This window comes from Gossypium arboreum, chromosome 8 (genome assembly GCF_025698485.1).
Source record: "Gossypium arboreum isolate Shixiya-1 chromosome 8, ASM2569848v2, whole genome shotgun sequence".
NCBI classification, from domain to species: domain Eukaryota; kingdom Viridiplantae; phylum Streptophyta; class Magnoliopsida; order Malvales; family Malvaceae; genus Gossypium; species Gossypium arboreum.
Window position 1 is genome coordinate 18,168,843 of NC_069077.1, and position 15,339 is coordinate 18,184,181.

General features: G+C 32.7%; 3 protein-coding genes across 3 annotated transcripts; all 3 read left to right on the plus strand.

The window, feature by feature from the left end:
- Nucleotides 1-4,361: 4,361 nt before the first annotated feature.
- On the plus strand, nucleotides 4,362-7,918 carry LOC108480108 (uncharacterized zinc finger CCHC domain-containing protein At4g19190). Its single transcript, XM_017782981.2, has 7 exons — nucleotides 4,362-4,797; nucleotides 4,890-4,952; nucleotides 5,048-5,202; nucleotides 5,312-5,437; nucleotides 5,821-6,022; nucleotides 6,399-6,513; nucleotides 6,618-7,918. Exons 1-7 carry the CDS (start codon nucleotides 4,558-4,560, stop codon nucleotides 7,541-7,543), a joined length of 1,827 nt encoding a protein of 608 aa, XP_017638470.1. The 5' UTR covers nucleotides 4,362-4,557; the 3' UTR covers nucleotides 7,544-7,918.
- A 1,155-nt stretch (nucleotides 7,919-9,073) lies between these two features.
- Nucleotides 9,074-10,444, plus strand: LOC108480730 (upstream activation factor subunit UAF30). Its single transcript, XM_017783816.2, has 2 exons — nucleotides 9,074-9,422; nucleotides 10,005-10,444. The coding sequence occupies exons 1-2, from the start codon at nucleotides 9,189-9,191 to the stop codon at nucleotides 10,128-10,130; spliced, it is 360 nt and encodes a 119-aa protein (XP_017639305.1). The 5' UTR covers nucleotides 9,074-9,188; the 3' UTR covers nucleotides 10,131-10,444.
- A 1,765-nt stretch (nucleotides 10,445-12,209) lies between these two features.
- Nucleotides 12,210-15,039, plus strand: LOC108481986 (coatomer subunit zeta-2-like). The gene is made up of 6 exons (XM_017785090.2): nucleotides 12,210-12,518; nucleotides 12,905-13,064; nucleotides 13,529-13,676; nucleotides 13,774-13,851; nucleotides 14,530-14,614; nucleotides 14,716-15,039. Exons 1-6 carry the CDS (start codon nucleotides 12,516-12,518, stop codon nucleotides 14,773-14,775), a joined length of 534 nt encoding a protein of 177 aa, XP_017640579.1. The 5' UTR covers nucleotides 12,210-12,515; the 3' UTR covers nucleotides 14,776-15,039.
- Nucleotides 15,040-15,339: the final 300 nt, after the last annotated feature.

Sequence of the window (15,339 nt, forward strand, 5' to 3'; positions counted from 1 at the left end):
ATAAGAACAACAAAACCCAGACGAATGAAACTAAAAAAATCCAAGATTTTGAATCGGAAAATCACCTTGATTCCTTTTTTGTATTTAATTGCTCTTTTTTTGTGTAGTATCTGTTCGTAGTTCGTTACAATGAAAAGGTTTTTTGGCTTTTTTGCCGAACAATAACCAAAAATGAAAATACAAGCCCTCTTTTTTTTGTTATTCCATTGTTTTTGTTTCTATTTGCTGTTGTTTTCTTGTCTGTTTGCAGGTGTGCGTGGTGCGTAGAGGTGTACGGCGTACGGAGGAGCTGGAGGCTTGTACGGTGCTGGAGGTTAGGGCTACGACGCTCCTTGCTGCTAGGGTTTGGCTGTTTGGCTAAACTTAGGTTTTGGTTTTGGGCCATTGTAAATGGGTTTGATTTTTGGTTATTGGGCCAGGGCAGATTTGGCCCATTACAATATATATATATATATATATATATATATATATATATAAACCAAAGTCTCAAATAAAACATAAAATTTATGCTTAGTTTAGTTATTAGTGTAATACTATGAGAAAAAAATAATTTATTGCATATGTATTACAACAGTTATATATAAAATAAAAATATAGTTGGTACAAATTCAAATTTGAAACTAAAAAGACGAGTAAAATTATTTTTAAAAATGAGACCACTTTAAAATAAGAAAAAATTTCCTCCTTTTTCATAACAAATCAAAAATTATCAATTAATCGTTAACTCATATACTAAAATATGATAAATAAATAATACTCTTAATAAACAATAAATTATATTTAGCATTATTATACATCTAGAAATAATTTTATATATGTAATTTTGATAACTTCTAATATAAATATAATAAAATCAAAGGTTGTAATCATAAATGATTTTACCCACCATTGTCTAATTATGTTTTAAAAAAAGTAAATATTCTTTTATGAATATTAATTATATTTTGTATTATTTTCTAGATAAAATATTTTTTAATAAAAATATGTTTTCATTATAAAATAAATGCGATAATTTTAGTCAAAATTATATTGTATATGTACAATGTGAATGGTTTTATTATTTTGTAAGCACTGAATTTAGTCAAATTTAATGTGTTTTAAAATTTTAAAACTAATTTAAATTAATTAAATTAATTATTATTTTTATTTAAATAAATTTTAATTGTCACAATTATAATACAATTAATCTTCACATATATCGATATTTTCTTTAAATCTCAAACCTTATTTATAAATAGGTTTTAATTTTTTTTATTCAAGCTCATTTTCATATCCTAAATTTCAAATAGACCTTAAGTTTGGACAAACAAATCAACCCACGACCAAGTCATATTTGGATGAAACTTACTTATTAATTTAAGTTGATTAATTTATAAAATAGTATTGTATTTTTTATTAAATTGATTATAATATCAATTATAATGCTTTTAAAATTAAATTAATATATCATTTTTCATTTCAGTAATCACATTATTATTGAACTATTACAAAATTTTAAAAAAATTATAACAAATAATTAAATATAATTTAGTTAATACATACAGCTAACTCGTGCATCGTACAAATATGCAAACCAATAATTAATAAATATGTGTCTTTCAAAAAAGAAAAAAAATCAAATGCGACAAATGGCAAGTGGTTATGGATGTTAGAAAGGTGCCCTTAACGATCTTCGAGTTTTAACATACACAACAAAGTAGGGCTAGGGCACAACAAATCATGTAAATAATACAACATTGATAAATTTGACAATATTCTCTCTTGCCCCGCTCTATTTGTAACATCCTTTACCCAGTTCGGTCATCGGAACCAAGTTATGACATGTTACTACAGTAATCGAAACTGAAAACATATAAATAAATTAAGCAATAATCATTCGTATCTCAATCGTAATCATATGATATCATTTAAATAGAAATCGAGACTAAATTGAGCTTACAAATCTATTGATGACCTGAGTATGAACTAGATCCAAACCGTAATCTTTTGAAAATTGGGACTCCATGTTGTGACAAGCCAATCTCACGTCGTGATGTCATTGAGACAGTGAGTTATATCACGATGTTGGACCGCTTGAAGTTGATACGTCACAAACTATCATTCAACGTTGCAACGAGAAGAATTTCATGTCGCAACGAGGACTCTATTTTTTGTAAAATATGATCATTTGGTACGTAATTTGGGCCAAGCCAAACCATTGCTCAAATTGTGCATATTTGGCCATTTAAACCTGCACAAAACCAACTTAAACACATGCCAACACATACATTTAACCAACCACATGAGCATTTAAGCTATTCCACATGAAAAAGGACACTTTGCTAATCATAACAACTTAAGTATTCATCAACTATACAAACATAGTTTAACATTTATATTTAACATTCCAAATTCAACCAAAATCATATTCAAATTATGTCATTCAATAGCTTAACATATATCTTACCATAATACCATTAATATACATGCAAACTCACTACATAAAATTATTTTCAAATGCAGGCATTATCCAAAGATCAAATCTATCGTTTTCATATAATTTCATACACGACTTAAAACATTCACCATAGCAAAGTAGGGCTAGGGCACGAAAAATCATGTAAATAATACAACAGTGATAGATTTGACAATATTTTCTCTTATTCCGCTCTATTACCCTCCTTAATTTAATGTGTTCTATTTGGGTTTTGATATTTTTATGTTTTCATTAATTGTTGAAGCAAGTTTTGAAGTGGCTGATTATGTGCCACTGGAAGTGTCTACTTCTATCACCACAGTGACAAAGTGTTACTTGCTATATTTGATGTTGGCAATTTATTAAAATAAAATCTTTGGACTATGCTGATATTGTGGAATCATTCACATCATCAATGAAGATTAATCCATTTGAAGGAACATATCTTAAGGATTAGACCAGATCAATTGTACCAAATCCCTTAAATTAATAATGTTGAATCGAGACAAAACTTGACTTATTCCACCTTAAATGTATTGCAACATACAAAACTCATAAAAATTAGTAGAAATTTCAAATTTTATGAATTAATTAAAATTTGAGGTATATATTAAATTATAAAAGAATTAAAAAAACTATTAATGGTAACAATACGCATAATGTCATTTTTGACTCTTGCACTTTTTCAAAAAAAATTAATTAAGCCCCTATGATTTTTTTTGCAATCAATTGAACCTCTGAACTAACAAAATTTGCTAAATAAGTCTTTTGACGTGATCGTCAGCAGACGTCACATCAGCACCGTTTGCTGACATGACAATACCACATCACCACTGATCATTGATGTGATAGTGCCACATTAGCAAAAAAAAAAAGAACATTTTAAAATTATTTTAAATAATACATGATGAATCTAGACAAATGGTTGTTCAAGTTCATTTGAAAATAGACATCTTATCTGTCTAGATTCTTTTTAGAATTATGAAAAACATAAAAATGATAAAATTACAAAAATATTAAAATTTATAATAATTATTAGAAATTAATTAAAAATAATTTTTAAAATAAGTTATTAAAAATCACAAAAATTAGAAAAAATATTTATAAAATTGTTAGAAATTAATTAAAACATAAAATTTTAGAAAAATAATTTATTTTCATAAAGTTTTACAAAATTATTTGCTCATTTATATTAAATTATTTCACTAGTATAACTTATTTCCAAGTATATCAAACATTGATATATTTTTTTCTCTTGTAAACTATTAAAATTTCTTCAAAAATGTTAGGCCTTGTTAATCATCAATGGTTTTTTTGTTAATTAATGATCAATAGCTATACTTTAATACAAATGAGAAAAATATTTTTTATAAAATTTTATAAAATATTTAATTTATTTTAATAGTTTTATGGTTTATAGTTAATTTCTAACCATTTTTTTATAAAATATACATTATTAATTTTATGATTTTTAATAAAATTTTTATAAATTTTATAAAATTTATGGTTTTAATTAATTTATAATAAATATTATAAATTTCCATTTTTATAATTTTTATTTTTATAATTCCAAAATAAATCTAAAGAACTATTTGTCCAAATTCATTGTAAATTAATCTTAAAAATAATTTTAAGTAAAATTTTTTCACTATCTCATCAATATCAACCTTTAGTGATGATGTGCCTTTAGTGACGAGATGGAACCGACATGTTAGCGACTAGTGATGATGTGTCACTACCACGTCGGTAAATGGTGATGACGTGGGTGCCTATTAATGACCATATTATCGTTGCTGATAGAAAGACCTTAATTAAAATTTTTTGAAAAAAATTGAAGGCCCATTAACCTATAAATATTGAACGCTTGAAAAACTACAGCAGGCTTGATTTGATAATTAGAAGGGAAGAGTGGACAATCATAAAATCGATAGGCCCATAAAGACTGGGTGGGCCAGCCCGATCCGGCAATCCCAAGTCCCGAATCTGGCACTAGATATTAGAAAATTTGGGAATGGGAGTGAAAGAGGACGACGAAATCTGATACTCCTATTTTGGTAATACAAAGAAAATTTTATTGAAAGAAGAAAATCGCGAGTGATAGGATGGATGGAATCGGAGAGGAGGGGGGAGGAATAAGGCTGAGAAAGAAGTTCCCCGATGACAACAAGCCTGGCTCTTCCGCCGAAGTTGACTACAAGACAAAACCTGGCACCGCTTGGAGCCATTCCTATCTCAACCAGAAACCATGGCATCCCCTCTCCTACCCTAACCAACGCCGCAAATGGATCGCTGAGCAGACCCATGCCCAGCGCGTGCGCCGTGCCGATGAAGTCGCTCGCGAGGTTGGTCTTTCTTTTTATTTATTATTCTACTACTCTCTCTCTCTCTCTCACTTGCCCGAGCACTAAGCATTCTATCTTATGCTTTGATGCAGTATGCCCAAGAGCAAGAATTCTTTCGCCAGACGGCTCTAATTTCCAAAAAAGAGAAGGAAAAGGTTTTGAATATGATCCTATCTAAGTGGTTTCCCTTGATTTCTATCTTCATTCTTTTGGGGACTAAATTACCCGAAAACCCTTATTGAATTCCTAGGTGGAGATGATGAAAGCTGTTAGCTTTATGTATGTTCGTCCGCCTGGTTATAATGCTGAAAGTGCCAAAGCGGCCGAGATTGCTGATGAGAGGAAAAAAACTGATCATAACAACGTATCCGATGATCATTCTACCGATGTGCCTTCCACAGCAATGTAATTTTGATTTGAATATCAAACTTTTCATGTGTTTTCCTTGTTTTATTTTAAGCTAATTTTCATATTTGTGAAATGGCTTTCTCAATTTATTAGCTTCATCTTGCAGGCAGCCGGAATCTTTGCCCGGTGGAGGTGCTACTACTCAAGAGAAACGGAAATCAAGACCTAAAGATGTTTTTGGACGTTCTTTACCAACAGAGGAAGAGTTTGAAGTTCTTAAAAACGCTCCACGGTATGTATCAATAGTAGCTTCTGCATATTAACCAATGGTAAATTGAATATACCTGCATGCACTACCGCACAATCTTGGCTAGTAAACCAAAGAAGATATGATCTATTATGGAAAAAAGCAGACAGTTCGATTTGATTTCTATTGCTGAAATAAGCTATTTGATTGTTTTTTTCCATGGTCACGCTGTGCAAATGAATTTTATTGTTGTACTGAGCAATGAAACTGGCTTACTCACATGAGGAAGCTCAAGCTACATCTTTTTAAGGAATGTTAAAACTAACCATCTTATAACAAGGGCAAAATATATTCATCTCATGATTACATTATTATAACATGAAAATACATTTTATAACTTCTATTTGACACGATGATGGAACTTTCAGGCTGGAGACTGGTGTTCCTGGTAGGGTTAAACCATTTGCTGTTGAAGTCCGTAATGTAAAATGTCTTAGATGCGGAAATTATGGTCACCAGAGTGGTGATCGTGATTGTCCATTGAAGGATGCTATAATGCCGAATGAAGAGAGTCGCTTAAAAAGAGATGATCCATTGACTGCTATCATGGCCCAAATGGATCCTACTGAGGTTGGTATTACTTCTTTTTTGGTTCTGTTGAAATTATTGAAAGGTATTAAAGCTTTATTGCTCCAAATAATACATCTTTTGAAAATATGGGAGCTCTGTCTGTCATCCTGTCACTATTTTTATCAGTATAGAGTAATTGTTGTGTTTTAAGTAAAGGCTAAAGCCACAAGGAGGAGGCCATAAGATTTTGAAATGTCTGTTTTATAGGGAAGAGCTGTAACTGAAACAGGATCAAGAACTAAAATACTTCTTTGACAATGTTAGAAATTTTTGAAAGAAGTTTTTTTGCACTAAGAAAGCAACAATATTTGTTTTCTCATCCGTTTCTTTGTTATTCATTTGGTTATCGCCATGATATGTATCCCATTTTTTGCAGCCTCTGAAGTGGGAGCTAAAGCAAAAACCAGGTATGAGTCCTCCTCGCGGTGGATTTCAACCAGATGATCCCAATCAACAAATAGTTGCTGAGGATATATTTGATGAATATGGAGGTGAATACTTTTTTCTATTGAAGGATCATTTACTGACAGTTCCAGCTCATAAGATATAAGCAGCTACATACTAACCGTTATCCTTTTAAAAAAAAAAAAACCAGGATTCCTTAGTGGGGGTAATATCCCTGATTTGTTGACTAACATCTCGTGCAAACCCAAGAAAAGGAAGTCCTCAAAAAAAAGTAAACACAAGAGGAATTCATCTCCAAGTACTTGGGATGCCGATGTTCCTAATCAAGATGGCTTATCCTCAAGTTCTGATGATGATGAGAAGAAGTCAAAGAAGAAGAAAACCAAGAAGAAGAAATGGCGGAATTATTCTGGGTCAAGTTCTGATGATGGTGCAGAGTTTGATAAGCATAAGAGGCAGAGAATAAACAAGCATTCTTATTCATCAGAAGACTCTGACTCTGGCAGGCAATACAGGACTAAAGAAAGGCGAGAAAAGCGTTCATATACATCTGAAGATTCTGAATCTAATCCAGAATGCTGTGGTAAAAAGAGCAGGTCAAAGCATTCTTATTCATCTGCAGAGGACTTTGATAGGCATTATAGGAAGGGCAAACATAAGCGATCTTACACACCTGAAGATTCCGACTCTGGCAGGCATGATAGGAAGAAAAAGAGTACCCGAAAGCCTTATACTTTGGATGAAACGGATGCTGATAGACGCAGGATGAGTCAAAAGAGCAGACAAAGGCATTCTAATTCATCCGACAAGAATCATAGGCATGATAGGAAAAGCAAAAACAAGCATTCCTATTCATCCGAAGACTCAGACTGCCATAGGCATGAGCCTAGGAAAAAGACTATGCAAAAGCCTTACAACTCAGAAGATTCAGACATTGTTAGGCATAATAGTAGGAGGGAAAAGTACCGACTTAAGCATCATTATTCATCTGAAGATGACGCTTATAGACATCTTAAAGGTGAAAAGAGTTGGCATAAGCCTTCATCATCATGCGGATATGACGATTATTCTAACTCAGGTTTAGAGCGCAGAAGTAAACATCATCGTCATCACTGAAACCATAAAGTTCCCATAATTTGCACTACACTGAGAATCTGGTCGTTTGATTCTTTTTTAGCATATACCGGAATATGACGATGATGAAGAGTAGGGGAAGTATACTATTTTGATAGCTTAGAAGCATAAGAAATGGAGTATCCTTGTCAAAATCATATGTACACGTTCATAATTTCAGTTTTGCTATCAAAGGCATTTTTGTCTGCTAAACTTCAATTGTACCTGGTTTTATGGCTTAGATTTCGAGTCAGCCTTGAACCTGATGAAGTTAAATGGACGCTGACCATCTCGTCGGGTGTTTAGAGATTGATGAACCATCGAGTTTCTCTTTGTAAAACAGATTTATGCAAAGCTTGGAGGCATTTGTTGCGCGTAGCCTTTTGGTGATATTATTGTTAGGAGCAAGAACGTTATATAGGTATTGTTAGTAATTTTGTGATCTGCGTTGCAATCCCTCAATGTAGGAAGAAGATCGTATTGTTAGTAATTTCTCTTGAAGGGAAGAGATCTTTAGTTGCTTTCTCATCCCAGTAACATATCAACATTCTTGGAATTTTAGTTCAGTATACATGTACTTGATGCCCCGCCCAAGAATGGGACCCAAGCCCCACTAGCCCTGCTAAATGGTGATTCAACATAGATTCTACATCTTGGAACCAAGTCAGTTTTGTCAATTAAGAGATGAAGGGAAGGGATCTTTGGTTGCTTTCTCATCCTAGTAACAGTTGAATGAATTTTAACTTAATTGGCATCATGAGATCGGTATAACATAAATGCAAACAAAGATTTTGTTACAGTTTCTTTCTTACATTTTGCTAAGTTGGTTCAGTGATTATCATTTTGTGAATTTATAAGTATCAAATCCGATCTTTTATGAGATTAGAAGTATGCTCTAACTTTGAACACTTGCTTGTATATAGTCTCCTCTCAACAATGCTTTTATACACCAGCAGTATTTTTGCCCTAGCTATTTGCATTATTCAAAGTGCTGAATGGAATAGTTATGGAGAATCGATCAGGTTAAGTTATGAATGAAAAATAGATCTTAAGATCCTACATGTGTCAAGTGTAATAAATAACGATAAAAGTATTATGGAGATTTTTATATTAGGAGTACGATTATATTTTGTCCCTTCCACTTAAAAAATAAGCAAATTGGTCATTGTAAAGTAGTTATCTTTTTAAAATTTTTATCAATTTTTGTAGTTAAACGTGACATGTCATGTGTAACTTTTTGGATTAATTTTTTTATAGAAAAGACTATTTTACTTTTTTATTAACTAATTTACTTATTTTTAAATTTTAAAAACTAAAATACAATGTGACTTTTTTAGTATACTTCCCGCAAATGGCTGAATCTCTCATACAAACAAAAAGACATTAGGATTTGGATGTGAAAGTCAAAATCTAAAATTTGCTTTTAAGAGTGTAGGGTACAAACATTGAAAGGCTTTCCCTAATGCTTCAGCCCAATTATTCTTCTCTATTCGATTATAAGCCCAATTAGGGTAACAACAACCACTTTACTTTTTTCTCTTTTTCCTTAAAAAGAACACAAGTTTCCTGTCTCACAGACTTAGGGTTCACTGGCCAAAAAGAAAAGAGCTTAGGGTTTTAGGAGCTGAAAACTGAGGGAGAGACAGCGATGATGGCTACATCAAGACTGTTTGGCAGGTGCGGCGGATTGTTAGAAGCGGCGAAGGCTTTCTCTGCTTCCTTCGCTTCTTCGTATTCTTCTTCTTCCAGTGGAAATGGAAGGGGGCTTATGCGGGTGATACCTGTCTCTCCACAGCTGGGCAAGTTCCTTGGAGCCTCCGAAGCTTCTCGCACCGACGCCATTAAAAAGATTTGGGACTACATCAAGCTCCACAATCTCCAGGTCCAAAACCCTTTCCTTTTTTGTCTTCCAATGTTACTGTTACTTTAGCCTGCTCTCTAGTTATTGGTGGAACAATTAGAGAGAATATATTAATCATGTTTGTTTTCATGGTAGTTTCAATCCATATTCTCATTCAAGTTGTCCTAATCCCCCCAAAAGTAAAGGATGGCTCTTTTTTCTGTATTTGTAAACAAGAATAAAGATTTCTGCAAGTCACGCCTGTTAGTCAAACAGAAAATATGCTTGATACCATTTGTTTGTGAAGAAGGAAAACAAAGTTATAAAAGGAGCAGCATTTTGCATTTTGTTCTACAACTTTTCAGTAAAAATATAAATCCAAAAGCTCCTTTGATGTTTAAGTCTATCAGAATTCACATTTTTTTTTATGTTTATTGTTCAACTCTTTGAAGTTTTCTTCTTTAATCCCACCTAGGCTAAGTGTTAATTTATGCTTTATTTTAGTCCCATTAGTATTTATGTTTTTAAGATTGTTGTTATGCAAGGAAGCTTGTATAATCCTAGCAATATTGTCTGTCTTTTATTTGCTTGACCCTGTAATTTGCTTGCTGTGATGTTGTTCAGAACCCTGCAAACAAGAAGGAGATTATTTGTGATGAGAAGTTGAAGACGATATTCGCCGGGAAGGAGTCTGTCGGAATGTTAGAGATTAGCAAATATCTCTCCCCACATTTTCTGAAATCCAAATAAACTTTGCCTTTGCCTTTGCCTTAGCGTTAGCCTTTTGTTGGAACTTTAAGACTTAAGTTGCATTGTGATGAATCTGAAAAAATGCTTTTGTCATTAGTCTTTTTCAGTACAAATGCTTAGACCCCTTTTTTCCCCTCGATGGTTGAATATGGTTGCTTGTTTAGAAAACCCTGTATTCATCCACCTATTGATGAAATGACGTGGAACATGCTTATCGTGACTGCTCAAATTTTTTTACTTCTTTTATAGTTCTGGTGATTGGATTTTCATAGATAATTGAGTTGCCTTGTGAATCGTTCTGCGTAACACAAAAATTGTGATTGTAACTATTTTTGTCACTAAAGTGTGCTTACAAATCTCTCCTTTATTGTTGATCTATTAATTCCCAACATTTTGTGTTTGATCTGAAAGTTTAGGCTTTTTTAGAAAAACTAGCCTAACAAAGTATGAAAATTACCCAAGTACCAGATTATTTAGGAAAATGACTTAAAATGTACCGTGTTTTTGGGTGACACCACTCCAAGGCGATACCATCCCACTTAACTATCACCCATTTATTACGTCAATGATTAGTTGAATAAAAAGTTATTTTTTTGGTGTGGTCGGCATCCATACGAGTTTTTTTAAAATATTGTATTTTCATGGGTATTTTTGTAGTAAAAAAATATTATTATTATTTTACGGTGTTGCCTCCTTCAATGGAGGCTCCAAATTAATAAACTAAGAAATATTATTTTACTGATTTTAGTGAGACTACGTGAAATGACTACATCGGAAAAAAGTTAAAAAACTATTGGTGTTGTAACATTAGGAGTAGGCATCAAGAAATTTTCTTCTTACTGAATTGGGTGACTCCACATGAAGTGATGGCATCGAAAAGTTTAGAAAAATATTACTGGTACCGTCTCATCTAGGGTAGGGACCAGGGAGAATTTTTTTTTACTGACTTTGGTGACTCCATGTGAAATGGTAGGGAGAATTTTTTTTACTGACTTTGGTGACTCCATGTGAAATAGTAGTATCGAAAAATTTTAAAAAATATTGGCACCGCCACATCTAGAGTTGACACAAAAAAAAAAATTTTACAGAAATTTGGTGCCTCTGTTGAAGTAGGCAGCACCAAAAAATTAAAAAAAAAAAAGTTTCTTAGACTGGTGTCGCCACTTATAAACCTTTAATCAAATTTTTTTTTCACACATTTAGTGCCTCCATTGAAGGAGGCGATACTAAAAAATGATAAAAAAAAAGATATATTTTTTCTCTTTACTCTTGAAATACCCATAAAAATATGGTATTTGAAACAACTGCTGCCTTGGAAAGTAGTGGGATAAAAAAAATTAAAATTTTTTGTTCAGCTATTCATTTGGCTTAATAGTTAGGTGATGATCAAGTGAGATTTTAGGATAGCGTCGCGTTGGAGAGTGATATCACTAAAAAATACTATAAATTTTAGGTTAATTTTCTAAATAATTTGATACTTGAGTATTTTTATAATTTTTTAATATTATTGAGTTAGTTTAAAAAAAAAAAAACCGAAAGTTTAGCGGAGTTGGTAAAAAATGAAAGGGAATCATTTTGCAAAATATGAAGGTGAGATGGAAGTGTGTGAAAAGATGGTTTTGGTTCATAATTTGGTGCAGTCATGCTTAACGTAATTAACTATTTGATGTAGGGCTTTAATTGAAAAATGGTTCGGTTGATGAGTTGGAAAGTATTAACTATTTGGAGTAATTAGACATCAAATAGCTTTGATTTGCGCTGTTTTTACCACTCAGTTTTTGTTGAGATGATGGTCTAAATCTCTGAATTGTGAGTACTGGAAACTAGGGAGTTTTTGGATTTATTTTGATAAAATAAATTTTGTAAATTTTATAAATATTTTTATGATAATATTTTTAAATAAAAATATAATCAATAATTATTATATAATATTATATTAAAAATAATTTTTATATTTATTTATTCAATGTAAAATTTTATTTTTACATCACATTAAAATTAAAATTAAAATTAAATATAAAAAAACTAAATTATTAGTTTAACTCGCATTTCTTAAAAAAAATAATAATAACTCGGTGGTATCTGTCGGTGGTAGTGTTAAGAAGTAGAAAAAATAATAGGATAAAAAGTTAAGGAAAAAGGGGAAGCCTAGTGCCAGGCCCAACAGTTGTAGAAAATTAGAAAACATGGGAAATAAATACTGATGAACTGCGTCTCGTCTGCTGCATAGCATTGCACTGCGAGGGTGGCATTACGTTGCTTTCTCTTATCTCATTTTTTGCGTCTACATCATATCTTTCAGTGCCTGAGCCAAGCGCCGATCACCTCTTTTCCCTGCCATCAATCCATTCCATTGCCTTCCATCCTAAAACCAAACAAAAATAAATGGTCAGCTCCCTTTCTCTATAATCACCGTTTTGTATTCTGGTATGAACTTAACGTTTTAGACTTGTACTTTGCGTCTTCGCCTGTCTTGGGTTTCCGTTGTTTTTAACTGCAGATCTACACTTGTTTGACTTAGGATCGATCTCGATTTATTTATTTTTTATTTACAGTTTTCGAACAATGTATTCGGATCCCATCCCATGTTTTTTTTATTAGATATATTTGTAGGAACTTGTTGATTGAAACTAAATTCGGGAACGCTGTATGTAAGTCTTAGATCCCATTGTCGTAGTTTCTTATAAGCAATCTTAAGTTACAATCCTATAACAGCGATAATGATTTGGGGACATTTTACAATCCTTGATTTTGTTTTATGATGGTGGTGCTAGGAGTCTTGTCCTTCTATAAAAAATATCCTTCTCCTGGATTCCGAGGGGAATCGTGTTGCTGTTAAATATTACTCCGATGAGTGGCCCAATAACAGTGCTAAGGAAGCCTTTGAGAAGTCTTTATTTACAAAGACTCAAAAGACCAATGCTCGAACTGAAGGTAAACAATTTGTATTCCTTTTTGTCCATTCACACCTCTCTTTCTCTTTGTGCCCTGTTTCTTTTATGTATAGATTATGTGTTTAATGAGGTTGGGGGGAGGGTTATCCACTGGACCGAACCGGGACGGGTGTCAAATGAAGATTCAAATACAAGTACTTTGCCACTCCACCTACAGAAATAATCATGTTGTTCAAGTGTAACAAGTTAACAACTATAACGCACACCTATCTCTCGTTTCGCTTTTAATTTTGATTTGTGATCATACATTCTTAATCTAAGGGAAACAAATAAAGTTGAAGATAAATGAAGTCTTTTCTGGCTTTGAAAGATATTGAAGATATTGTTTTTTGCATTTTGTTTTATTGGTTTTGCTTGGGAGGACAAGAAATATCATTCATTGACCTTTCATAATGTATTCATACCATTTCTTCTTGATTGTGATGGTTGTTTCCCTGTTTACAGCGGAGATAGCAATGTTCGAGAGTCATATCATTGTGTACAAGTTTGTTCAAGACCTTCACTTTTTTGTTACTGGGGCTGAAAATGAAAATGAGCTCATTCTGGTAACTGTTCTTCAAGGGTTTTTTGATGCAGTTGGCCTTCTTCTAAGGTTTTCATAATCGCTTATTACCCTGTTTACCATATCTTTACGCGTGCATTGCTACCAACTTACTGCGACTCCTTTTTCTTACTACCATTTGTTCCAGAGGGACTGTGGACAAGAAAGAGGCACTGGAGAACTTAGATCTCATTTTGTTATGCCTTGATGAGATTGTCGATGGCGGGTATGCAACATGATTCATTGTAGTTAAAAGTTTACTTTTTTATAAATGAGACACCATTTATCTTTGTTTGTTTGGTAATAGTCAAGATTCCTTTAATTTTGTAACTTTTTACTTGCTGCCAAATACTAAAAGTGTAAATGAGACAATAAGGAATAAACGGGGGCAGGGGAGAACATGCAATAGACTAGTTTCTCTTCAACGATTCTTGCCCTTAAGTTGCATCATAAAAAAAATGCCTTTTTATCTAGGTATTAGCAAAATATAATCAATAATTCTTATATAATATTCTATTAAAAAGACATTTTTTATGTCATTTAGAATGCCATCAAATAACATGGATGTTAAATTGGGTTGAACCAATTATACAAGTAAATAGAAAACACTAGCTTGTATATTTTACCCTTCTAACAATCATTAGTATTGCAAGATAATATACTTCTTGGTGTGTACTTGCCTTTCTAGCAATGCTGTGGGTACCCTTTTACCTACAGATGAATTCGTTCCATACGTCAAGGTATTTAGACTTGGCTGGAAACTTAGTATGTAAACAAAAGAGTTTTGTGACTCACTGGCAGGAACTGAAATGGTCATCTTAGGGGTTCTGAGCTATCTCAATCCACTTAAAGCCATTAGATTGATTTGCTATCCTTAATTCTTTTCTTTGTTTCTACTTTGCAGCATCATCCTAGAAACCGATGCGAATGTCATTGCAGGGAAGGTTGCTAGTCATAATATAGATGCGGCTGCTCCTTTATCTGAGCAGGTATTGTTACTTTTTTTGAATAATTCTTCCAACATGTCTCCATCAGCTGGCAGACGTTGAACCATATTTGAAATTTTTTTGGTTAATTTTGTGTTTTGCAGACAATAAGTCAAGCATTGGCAACTGCTCGGGAACATTTAGCAAGATCTCTCCTCAAGTGATGATTATAAGGGAAAGGAGCAAAGCAAAGAGTTTCGAATTATTATTATTTCTAGCTTTTTATTATTCTTGTATTTGTATTTTGTACCATGGCTGCTAAGCACCGACTTAGTCCGAGTGGATGATGATGCCTTGTGGTCTGGCTAATATTATTTATTTTTATAACCCCAAAGGGATTGGTTGGATTTACCCCATTTTTCATGTTTTATAGTAGTAATCTTGTTGAGTAAATTAGAGTATATGTCCTTCAGATGGGTTAAACAATATATTTATATGATATGGTTATTATTCATGGATGTGATATTGTAGGTAGATTCCCATGCATGTTGGCACCTAACTTACTTTAGGATTTACACGTGTTTTCTAGATGTAAGTTCGCTTACATGGTAGTGCGAACCCACATTGTGCGGTCTTATAGAAAGGTGCGAGAACCTTGTATGTGAACCTAAAGTGTGAACTGCGTAAAGTATGGGTTAGAACCCAATTGGGTAATTGAGTAATGAGTCGATAATAGTGAATATCATAATAATATGTCCCTCGATTGGTTTAAAGAAGAGTTATAAAGC